The sequence below is a fragment of the Petaurus breviceps genome, unplaced genomic scaffold, assembly GCF_028583685.1.
Source record: "Petaurus breviceps papuanus isolate PSGF00001 unplaced genomic scaffold, PetGlider_PUasm1.0 90444, whole genome shotgun sequence".
In the NCBI taxonomy this organism is placed as follows: Eukaryota; Metazoa; Chordata; class Mammalia; order Diprotodontia; family Petauridae; genus Petaurus; species Petaurus breviceps.
The window spans coordinates 540603-552480 of NW_027187256.1; the positions used below are offsets into that span (position 1 = coordinate 540603).

The window sequence follows — 11878 nt, forward strand, 5'->3', positions numbered from 1 at the left end:
AGAGGAGTAAGGAGAAATAGGGAAAAAGAGATATACACAAACACAAAAAAACCATGATTAGTAGTAGAATCTCTTTGGGAAAGTATATGCTTCTGCATCTATGTGCATATATGTATACATGTATGTATACACATGTTTATATATGCACACATGTATATACACGCATGTAAATACGTGCATGTATATACATATATAAATATATGCATTCTCAATTGTAATCTTGGGGTAGTGGGTAGTGGGAGGAAGGGGGGAAAAGGTAGGAGGAGGGGTAGAAGTAGAAGCTTTTAAAAGGTAAAAACGGTATAGCAGAGAACAAAAGAAAACCAACAAAGAAACAAAGGAAAGAAGGACAGCTTTCACTTAAGACACACTATTTAATATATAGGCTTTCTTGAAATGATAAATTATTGATATATATTTTGAATGCCCTTTTATGTCTTCTGTGCACATGATAGGTTTTTTCCCTTTCTTTTTATATTTAACTTTTAAGTTTATAATGTTCCTTTTTCTTTTCTTATAATTTAAGTTTTTTAATTTAACTTTAGTATTTGTCTAAAATAAAAAAAAACAATAGGCAACCAAATAAGGAATAAATTTTTATGAATTTTGAAAGGCACAGAAAAAACAGAAGGAATTGATATGACAATATATGATTTAACTTCTCCCTGATGAAGAAGAAAAATATGAACACTCATGGTTGTAGCAAATATACATTTTTACATATATACATGTACATATTCAAAGAAAGATCTACAGAAATAAATTTTCTGGGCTTAGGCTATGTGGAAAGTCTACTTATTATTATATACATACATATATACATTTTATTACATATGCACTTAATGGTGTGTGTGTATATATATATATTTATATATATATGTTATACAAAATATTTTACATAAATAGGAAAAATGAAGAAATGTAGTCTCTGGACTTAGGTTAAAAAGATATTTATATTATTTCATATCTTTAGGGTAACTATAAAACACTACAAAAAGATCTGTTTGATTAATTCTTTTGTATTAAAGACCAAATGGAAACAGAACAATTTTTTTCTTCTATGTTTTCTTCCACTAGAGGGACACACAGTAACTGAAAGGTAAACAGGACTATCACGTACCCATCATGCAAAGGATCAATGGCACTTCTCTGACTCCAGTTTCTTTCATCCTGAATGGAGTTCCAGGACTAGAGGACAAGCACATCTGGATCTCTCTGCCATTCTGCTCCATGTACATTGTAGCCATGGCGGGGAACTGTGGGCTTCTCTACCTCATCCGCTATGAGGAGACCCTGCACCGGCCAATGTATTTCTTCCTTGCCATGCTTTCCTTCACTGATGTGGTCATGTGCACAAGCACAGTGCCTAATACACTTGGCATCTTCTGGTTTAATCTCAAGGATATTGATTTTAATGCTTGTCTAACCCAGATGTTCTTTATCCACACCTTCACAGGGATGGAGTCTGGGGTTCTTATGCTCATGGCTCTGGACCGCTATGTGGCCATCTGCTACCCACTGCGCTATGCCACAATCCTCACCAATCCTATCATTGCCAATGCTGGGTTCATCACATTCATGAGGGGACTGATACTTATAATTCCATTTATGTTCCTCACCAAACGACTGCCCTTCTGCCACGGCAATGTCATCCCCCACACCTACTGTGACCATATGTCTGTGGCTAAGATTTCATGTGGCAATGTTAAAATCAATGCTGTGTATGGTCTCATCGTTGCTCTCTTGATTGGGGGCTTTGATATTCTCTGCATTACTGTGTCCTACACAATGATCCTCCGGGCTGTGGTCAAACTGTCATCAGCAGATGCTCGACAGAAAGCTTTTGGAACATGTACATCTCACATTTGTGCCATTGTATTCTCTTATACCCCAGCTTTCTTTTCATTTTTTGCACACCGTTTTGGGGGTCACAAGGTCCCTCACTCGCTCCACATTTTAATGGCCAACATCTACCTCCTTCTTCCCCCAACTATGAACCCCATTGTTTATGGTGTGAAAACCAAGCAGATCTGGAATTGTGTTATAAGGCTTTTTTCAAGATCCAAGGATACCAAGTCCCATGGCATCTGAGTCAGAAATCCTTTGATGAAGACAAAATAAGTATAGTTCTCTGCTGGGTAGGAGGACTCAATGAGTTTTGTCATCTCACTGCCTTGCTCTCTCACTGCCTTGCTCTGGATGGATTCTCCCTTGGCTCTGTCCTCTTGGATTCAATTTACCATGCTTTTTTTGACCTATATAGAGCCAACCTCAGAGTATAGTGAGAAGACCAAAGATAGCACCTGGAGTAGTATTGAAGAATGGGCAGTGAGCAACCTTCAATTTGTTGATTAATTAGCTCTCATCTCAAAGTGCAGGGATCACGTCAGTGAAATGACCATTTTAGTTACTCTTGATGAGCACAAAACAATAGCTCAACATTCATGAAAAGAGGGAAATTTTATGATGTTGACTGTGGGAATACAGAAATGAGAATAGAAAGCAATGATAAATTGAGGGGCTCTTATTTTTCTTGACAATCCATTATTATGAGTCTTTAATTTTGGTTAGGAAAAAAGTCCATTTTATTGCTTTTGGTATAAAGAATCCACTCGTAATGGTATAGAGATAAAATTGAATCATGCTGCCTTCTCCATCATCTGTCAACATTACCCTTTTATCTCTTAATAGTGAGCTAATACATTTCCTCTTCACTTATTCTTGACATATTTTAACTTCTCCTTCTGCACATTTTTTTGTCATAACCCTTTATTTAAAAGCTTAGTTATTTCTAGATTTTAGTCTATTTGTTATGATTCTTTTTAATAAATGACATTTTTTCTTTTGAATACATGTTCCTTTTTCCATTTCTCTCATGTTCTGTACATTATTTTTAAGCAAGTAAACTGTAACATACATTCTTAAAATGTGCATTTTCATTTGCTTTTTTTGTTAACGAAATTGTAACAGAGAGCTGTTCTTTCAAAATTTCTGTCCAGTCAAAACTTCTGTAAGAAGTTTTGTGATAAGTGTTTTTCTTTACAACTATCACTACTAGAATCTAAAAATAGCAATAAATGTGTTAAATGTGCACATTAATAAAATATGTAGCCAGAAGAAAAAGGAAAATCACATAAGACTTGTAAAATAAAATCAGAGTCCTCAGGGATCTAATCCTCAGTCCCAATATAGACCATTTATTTCATGCCCAATGTGAAAGGTCTGGACCCTGAATGACACTGAAAGAAAGAAAGAAAACAAGTATGTATGTTTGTATGTATGTTTGCATGTTTACATGTATGCATATACAAACATATATAGACAAAACACAACAAATATTATGCAACAATAGAAAATGCACCAGAAACAATAAAAAGGTAGGATGAGTTCTATAGAATCTTGAGAAATATTAGAAAAACTACATGGAATTCTGGAATACTTCCAAATAGGAAGAGAACTTTTAAAAATAAAAAAAATAGGATGTAAATTAGAGCTCTCATAGAAGAAATCAATAATAAAAACAAATAATATCACATAGACAATGCAGCTTTCCAAAATGTAGAAGCTCTGAAAAGGAGAACACATTTTGCCACTCAAAAACAGAGAAATGGAAGAAAACATGACAGAACTGAAACAACAGAAACTATTATTGAGTGCTATCGTAGATCATAAGTTAATGGATCTAGATCTGAGAGGAAACTCAAAGGTAATATTCTCCAGTGCCCCATCCCTTTACAGATGAGAAAAGCAGGTGAAAAAACCTTAAGTGACTTTCCAAAGTTCACCTTTGATAGTGGATATCAGAGTTCAGAACTGGTTCCAGATCATCTAACTCTGAACTCGTATATATTTACCATTTCCATTCTGCCATGTTGTTTTCTTTTTTTTTAATTTTATTTTAATTTTGTTTTTTTTAAGCAATTGGGGTTAAGTAACTTGCTCAAGGTTACATGGCCAGTTATTTTTTTTTGGGTGCCAAGTGTCTGAGGCTGGAACTGATCCCAGGTCTCCCGATGCCAGGGCTGGCACTCTTACTCCCTGTGCCACCTGGCCACCCCCATGTTATTTTCTCATGATGATGAAGATGATGTTGGTGGTGATATATCATCATATAATGATTTAAGGTTCATAAATTACATTTATTAACTCATTTGATTCTCACAACACCCCTGTGAGGTAGTTAATATTATCTCTTTCATAGAAGAGGAAATTGATAGAGCCAGGTTACATGATTTGGTGAAGGTCACACTATTAATCATACTATTAAGTATCTGAGCCACGACTTGAACTTAGGTCTTTTTGATTGCAAGACCTGCAATCTATCCTCTGTGTCACCTTAGCTCAACCAAAATCTAACACATTTACATGCCAAAGTGACTAATCTTGAATATGACCTGCACAGAATTGCTTAAAGATCATATTATTGGAGAAAAATATGATGAATTAAAAAGTTTTAATCCCAAGCAAAAGTAAATAAAATAAGACAATTACTCAGAAGTACTAGAAAGAGAAAAAAATATTGAGTGGTAGAATTGATCAGGAGAGGTAAATTCCAAAGTATGGAATATGATGGATATATTTCATAAATCAGCTCTCAAACAACAAGTACTTCAAGTAGCCAAGAGAAAAATCCTTCAGCCACAAAGGAAAATTAAATTTTATAACCCATGATTACTCCTCAATTATAAGAGATTAAAGAAGAGATTGAAATATAATAATCTGAAAAACAAAAGAAGAATGTGATGTTAAAAAACAAGAATGATAAATTCTCAAAAAAAATAAACATGAGAGGATGGAAGAATCTAGAGAAAATAACTCCAAGAAATTGATGCATAATAAAGAACACATTTGAAAAATTAAGAAACATAGAGTAAAACTTAAGGTCTAAGATAAAATTTACTGTATACAGGAGAATGATAAAAAAAGATATTGAATATATACATGAGAGTTCACACACTTAAGAGAGACAATAGATAAAATACTGTATATAAAAATTTAAGTTACCATTATCAATAAAGTACTATCATTTATATGAGATTAATTATGAGATACTGAATAAGAAGCAAAAAGTTAACCAAATTGCAAAAAGGTAAAGATAGTAATAAGATAATTGTATAGGATATTGATCTTCCTATTTGGGGAGAGAATGAATCTTATAGAAAAATATGGACTATTGAAAAGTAGATTTGACTTATAACAGAATAGAATAGTTCTTAAATTACAAATAGCATTATAGAAAAACAAACATATTGTAGAATTTCTTAAAAGAAAAAGATGCTTTGATAAAATCACTAACATATTTGGAAGTCAAAAAATACAGCAGTAGAGCATTTTTTTTTTCAGGAAGAAAGAAAAAGTAAGAAAATTGAAGTCAAGATACTGACATTGAAAATAACACATCAGTAATAAAGATTGTATGCTGTACTCAAAAATAAGAACAGAGAAGACCAAAAAAACCCCACCTTGTTACCACAATGCAGGAAATAATACAAGAAAACTATTCTAACCTTCTGAATACAGAAGTAGTAAGAATTCATAGGTCATAATTAGTAAAGGATTCAATATGTTTCAAACTCCAATATAAGTATTGGTTAAATATAACTATTGGTCTGCTACAAAATAAACATTGACCCAATACTAGTTGATTGACTGAAAACAACAATTTTTTTTTTTTTTTAGCAATCGGGGTTAAGTAACTTGCTCAAGGTTACACGGCCAGTTATTTCTGGGTGTGGTGCTAAGTATCTGAGCCTGGATTTGATCCCCAGGTCATCCCAACACTGGGGCCAGTGCTCTTACTTGCTGAGCCACCTGTCTACCCCTAAACAATTGGGGTTAAGTAACTTGCTCGAGGATACATGGCCAGGTATTTCTGGGTGGGTGCTAAGTGTCTGAGCCCGGATTCCATCCCCAGGTCATCCTGACACTGGAGCCAGTGCTTTTACTCACTGTGCTACCTGGATGCCCTGAAAACAATCAATTTTATAAGTAGACTGGAGAAAACCTTCAAATATGAGGGAAAACAAAGAAAACCAGGATTGTTGTGTATTCACAAGAAATTGGGGAAAGGAATGGAATGCTGTCTTTCAAAATACAAAGGAGTTCAAGTTACAATTAGAAATGATATATTCTACAAATTTAATATCAATCATCAATTACAAAATATAATCATTCAAGAAAAGAGAGATTTTTGAGACATTCCAGAAAAAATGTAGAGTGAGTTATTTAACCAGAAAACAGCCAACTACTAGGCATTGAAGACTACTAATCAATGTAATTATCAAGAATATAAAGGCAAGCTGATTTATAGGTTAGTGATCTGACCCCTGAGTCAAGAAGACCTAGGTTCAAGTTCTGTCACTGATAGATACTGGATGTATGACGCTGGGCATCTTACTTAACATCAGTGCTCTCAGAAACCTCTCTAAAACTGTATGTTGCAAAACAAGTACCAGTCTGCACTGGTAAAATGTTTAGTCTTTGAGAGATTCCCTATGCAAATGAAATCCTAGGTCTAGGCACCGGGTGGGAGAGAGAGACAGAGAAACAGAGAGAGAGAGAGACAGACAGAGACAGACAGACAGACAGACAGAGAGACAGAGAGAGACAGAGACAGAGATAGAGACAGGCAGAGACAGAGAGAGACAGAGAGACAGAGACAGAGAGACAGAGACACAGAAACAGAGACAGTCTAACGCAAATGTGATACTGATAGGATCCCTATGAATATGCAGGCATATTTCTAGGGTAAATTGGATAAATTCGCAAAATATAAATAACTCTTCCTCAAAGACAAAACCAAAATACTTATTTGGGACATCATTATAATAGCAGAAGTTAAGATTTAACAGGGTACTTATCAGCTGATATCTTAAACATGTCAGGCCTCTCCACAAAAACAAGTTCCCCTTGCTTGACAAATTCCTCCCTCTGCTCTCAATCTCTCTCTCTCTCTCTCTCTCTCTCTCTCTCTCTCTCTCTCTCTCCCTCTCTCTCTCTCTCTCTCTCTCTCTCTCTCTCTCTCTCTCTCTCTCTCTCTCTCTCTCTCTCTCTCTCTCTCTCTCTCTCTCTCTCTCTCTCTCTCTCTCTCTGTCTCTCTGTCTCTCTCTCTCTCTGCCTTTCCCTGCCTCCTTCTCTCTCTCAGTGTCTCCTTTTCTTTGTCTATCTCTCTGTCTCCTCTCTTTCTCTATGACTCTGTCTCTGTCTCTCTCTGTCACTGTCTCTCTCTCTCTCCCTCTCCCTCTCTCTGATTCTTCCAGTATTTAGTGTTTCTCCTCCCTGTAAATTATCTACTGCTTACTTTGTATATATTATTCAATTTATTATCTGTGTTTATGTTACATTTCTATGTATATGTTGTATCTCCACAGCAGGATGCAAACTCCTTCAGAGAAATGACTATTGATTTTTTTGTGTTTGTATCACCTGTGGCTAGTATATTGCCTAGCACAGGTTTCTCCTTACAATGGGCACTAAATAATGCTCAGTGGAGGAATGAATATATTGATGAGTGTGTGCTGGGCAGGTAGGTTAATAATGAGAGGGAGGTAAGATATTTATATTTTGGATGTAATATATTTTTGGGTAACAAGCATTATTTGTTTATATTTGTACATTTTCCATTAACATATAACTCTTCCTGTTCTTGGAGAACATATAATCTTGTTTAGAGCTTTCTAGGTCTTTATACATAATTTGCATAATCTACTAGATGACTTGGTAGTGAAAAGCAAGATACAGGTTTGTTCCTCATTGTGGTTCCAGTGCTGCCTCAAGCCCCAAGGATGCATGTTAATTACTCTTCTCTCCAGGATTCTAGCACTTTCTAGGAAAATCCTTTTATCCAAGAAAGTCAGTTTAGTCACTCTAGAAGACCAGATGATAGAATCTTGAAGACTCTTCAGCAGACTGAGTCCAGGATCTCTGCACATCACAAATCCACATTTCTCTGATAGTGTGATTCACTCGTCTTTTGGTTGGTTTCCTTCAACCTGACCGTAATCCAGAAATTATGGATGACCATAATGAGGCAAAGTCATGGCTATAAAATGGGACAAAGACTTTGTCAGTGCTTCTCCAGGGCTGGACTCACCAAAATGAAGGCTAGAAAGTCTTGACACTTTACCACTACTCAAAGCCATCTCTTGGACCAAGAGACTGCTACTGTCTCTGCCTAGCTTCCCCCTTCTGGATGTCAGGCATGGTATTCTCTAGGAGGCTTTGCTCCTTACTCCCTAGAAACTGAAGTTCACTCTCAAGTTTCTGGTCTTGTCTCTCTTCTATGATCATTTCTTTGTGGATCTCTCTGATGTTCACTGGATCTCCTTTCCTACTTACTAGAATAGGACAAAAATGTGGAAAGCACACTTAGTGTCCATGGGGTTGAAATCCAATGCAAAAGGCAAATAATATGCACTCATATTTGGAACGAAGAGGTAGGGTATGGGTAAAACAAAAATTTGAACTGGATTAAAGTCCTGCCCTTTACAACACGAGGCACAAATGGGTAAATACTAAGGATTTAGTGAGAGTCAAACTTGACAAATATGGAAATTTTAAAAGAATCCAACCATTTTAAAACCAGGATGAATGGGGATCAAATAAAATGAGCGAGGTGAGAATTGCAGGAATAACAGAAAACTTTTTCTATGAGAAAAGTAAAGTATAGAACTTTGCAATTACCATTCACTGTAAATGGGACATCTAGGATCTTTGGACCCAGACCTTTTCTGTCATTATATTGGGTTTCTTTAGCAAATTCTTTTGATATATACCTTAATTATCCACATGGCTTTTCCCATAGAAACCTAGTCACTAGACTTAGATAGAAGCAGTTCCCTGTTCAGGATTAAAAGTTTGCAAGTTTTTCATAGGTGGGTGTCCAATTGAATCTCCCTTTCCAGTCAGTTGATAAGTATCCAGTCAGTTGGCAAGCATCTATTATATGCTAAGCACTGTATTCAGCACTGTGGATGCAGAGAAAGATGAAAGAAAGTCCTTGTCCTTAAGGACCTCACAATGTAGTGATAGAGACAGTATGCAGACATCTATGTGCAAACAAACTATATTCAGGATAAATAAAAAAATAATCATCACAGGGAAGGCAATTGTATTAAGAAGGATTGGGAAAGGATTCTTGTAGAAGGTAGGATTTTAACTGGGTCTTGAAGGAAGGCAGGAAAGTCAGTAGGCAGAGATAGAAGGAAGAATATCCCAGCCATGGGAGACAGATAGAGAAAACATCCAGAGCTGAGAGGTGGAGTATTGTGTTCAAGTAACAACAAGGAGGCTACTGTCACTGGATCAAAGAGTAGGTGTGGAGTTATAAAGTGTAAGAAAACTGGAAAGGTGAGGAGAGGACTAGTTTATGAAGAGATTTGAACAGTAAGCAAAGGATGTTATATTTAATCCAGGATGCGATAGGAAGGAACTGGAGTTTATTGAGTAGGGGTTTGACAAGGTCAAATGGGCACATTAGGAAACTCACTTTGTCAGGTGAATGGACAATGGTGAGGAGAAACATGTGGCAAGAAGTATAACCAGCAGGCTATTGGAATAGTCCAGGCATAAGCAGATGAGGACTTGCACCAGGGTGCTGGTAGTATCTGAAGAGAAAAGGGCGTTTTTGTAAGATATTGCAAAGGTGAAATGAACAGGCTTTGGTAACAGTCTATCTGTGGAGGATGAATGATAAGAAGGAGACAAGAATGACAATCAGATTATAAATCTTGGAGACTGGTAGGAGAGTATTACCTTTGAGAGTGGGGCAAGGATGCTGAGTTCAGTTCTGGACATGGTGAGTTTAAGATGTCCAGCTGTAGGCAGTTGGAGATTAGAGACTGGGGATCAGCAGAGATGTTAGTGCTGGATAAGTAGACTGTAATAGAAACATGCAGAATGGACCAATGGATAGAACCTGGGAAGTTTCAGGGCTGACACCAGAGTATTATATGAGCTCTTTCACTGGACACATGGCACTATCCATGCCAAATTTGGAGATGAGAGATTATGAGTATTAGGGTGGATCATTCCTCTGCCTTGGCAGAGATATTTCATTCCTTGGATTATCCAGTGGATTTTTAAGGAAATATCACAGGATTTATCCTTTGATCCTGAAAAGAGCCTTAAAGCACTCTCTCGGATTTGCTTTGTTTTTACACCATGGACAATAGGATTCATGGTGGGGGGTAGGATCAGGTAGAGGTTGGACACAATGACCTGAATAGAAGGGGGAATAGTATGACTCCCAAATAGATGGGTTAAAAAAGAGAAGAAAGCAGGGTCATATGAAAAGACAATGGCATCAGTGTGAGCTGTGCATGTCCCAAATGCTTTCTCTCATGCATCAGTTGATGACAGGCAGACAACAGCCTGCAGTATCATGGTGTAGGAGACTGCAATGCATATGATGTCAAAACCTCCAATTAGGATGACAGTCATCACACCATAAACAGCAGTGATCTTGATTTTGCCACATGAAACTATGGCCACAGTCACGTGGTCACAATAAGTATGGGAAATGATGTTCCTAAGACAGTAGGGCAGCTGCTTGATAAAGACAAGAATTGGGAAGACAACCATCATGCTCTGAAATAAGTTAATAATCCCAGCCTTGGTGACAATGGAGTTTGTAAGAATGGTGGTATATCTCAGAGGGTAGCAGATGGTCACATAGTGGTCCAGAGCCATGAGCACGAGGACCTCAGATTCCATCACAGTGAATGTGTAGACAAAGGATATCTGTGCCAGACAGGCATTGAAGTTGATTACTTTGAGATTGAATCAGAAGATACAGAATGCATTGGGGAGAATAGTGGTACAGATGGCAATATCAGACAAGGAGAGCATGGCCAAGAAGTAGCACGTAGGCCGATGTAATGTATCTTCATAGCAGATGAGGTAGATAAGGCCGCAGTTTCCTACCATGGCTACCATGTACATGGAGCAGAGTGGAATGGAGATCCAATCACTCATGTCCTCTAATCCTGGAATCCCATTTAGGATGAACGAGGCTAGTGTTAGAGTGGTTCTGTTGATGTTTTGCATTTTGGCAATGTGATAATAAGTCTATAGTTTGCAGGGGTGCTGTTTCTCTAGAAAGGGAGTTGTAAATAGGAAATGTTATCATGGTCAATAAGTTCATTTTATCTTTAGTTCTATTGAAAAGTTATGAAATCCCAATAAATTTGTGTGAGCATATCTTGACACAAGAAAAGAGCCATGAATAGGTAATGGTGATGATAGTTTGCCTCCAAGTATGAAAATGTAGAGGGCACTCCATCCGTTTGGAAACAATTGAACTTACAAACAGATTAAGATGAATAATTAATTAAAATCAGAAACAATTAAATGACTTGTGTTCACCCCAAATGGCAGCTCCACTCTAGAAAAATTTCTCTACAAGCAATTCTATCATGCTCCCCCTCCACTTCATGAAGAGTTTTGGTCTTCCCAGTAAGAGCCTTAAAATGTCTTGGGATCTCTCCCACATCAACTTAATTTCTCCGAAGACATAATTACTTGTAATACCTCTGCTTGGGGCTGGGGAAGGTTGTGGATAACTCTCAGGGAATCAAAGTCTTCTGCATGTGTGTAGAGAAAGAAGGGAAAAATTTTAATCCAGTAGAAGTATTTTTGTGCAGCCGGGATAGAGAAGAAGCAACATTTTTTTTGTTTTGTTTTGCTAAATCCTTTATGTTAATAGAATTTGGTACAGGAACAGCTATGACCTGAAGGAAAGAAACTGACTTATCATTATCCAGATACTATAAATTATTCCCTGAGTAAGAAATATTGATCAGGATCTCATTTGTGAGGCTCAAAGGAGATAATGGGTATAAAGTACTTTGCAGATCTTAAGGTACTATATAATTTAGTA

General features: G+C 36.8%; 1 protein-coding gene and 1 pseudogene across 1 annotated transcript; one reads left to right on the forward strand and one right to left on the reverse strand.

The window, feature by feature from the left end:
• The first annotated feature begins 1125 nt into the window (after window positions 1-1125).
• On the forward strand, window positions 1126-2091 carry LOC138177589 (olfactory receptor 52N4-like). The gene has a single exon (XM_069108803.1). It carries the CDS (start codon window positions 1126-1128, stop codon window positions 2089-2091), a length of 966 nt encoding a protein of 321 aa, XP_068964904.1.
• A 7863-nt stretch (window positions 2092-9954) lies between these two features.
• Window positions 9955-11046, reverse strand: LOC138177590 (olfactory receptor 52N4-like; annotated as a pseudogene).
• Window positions 11047-11878: the final 832 nt, after the last annotated feature.

Bases quoted from the DNA above. Each gene is read 5' to 3' on its own strand.
- LOC138177589 (XM_069108803.1), top strand. From the start codon at position 1,126: ATGCAAAGGATCAATGGCACTTCTCTGACTCCAGTTTCTTTCATCCTG.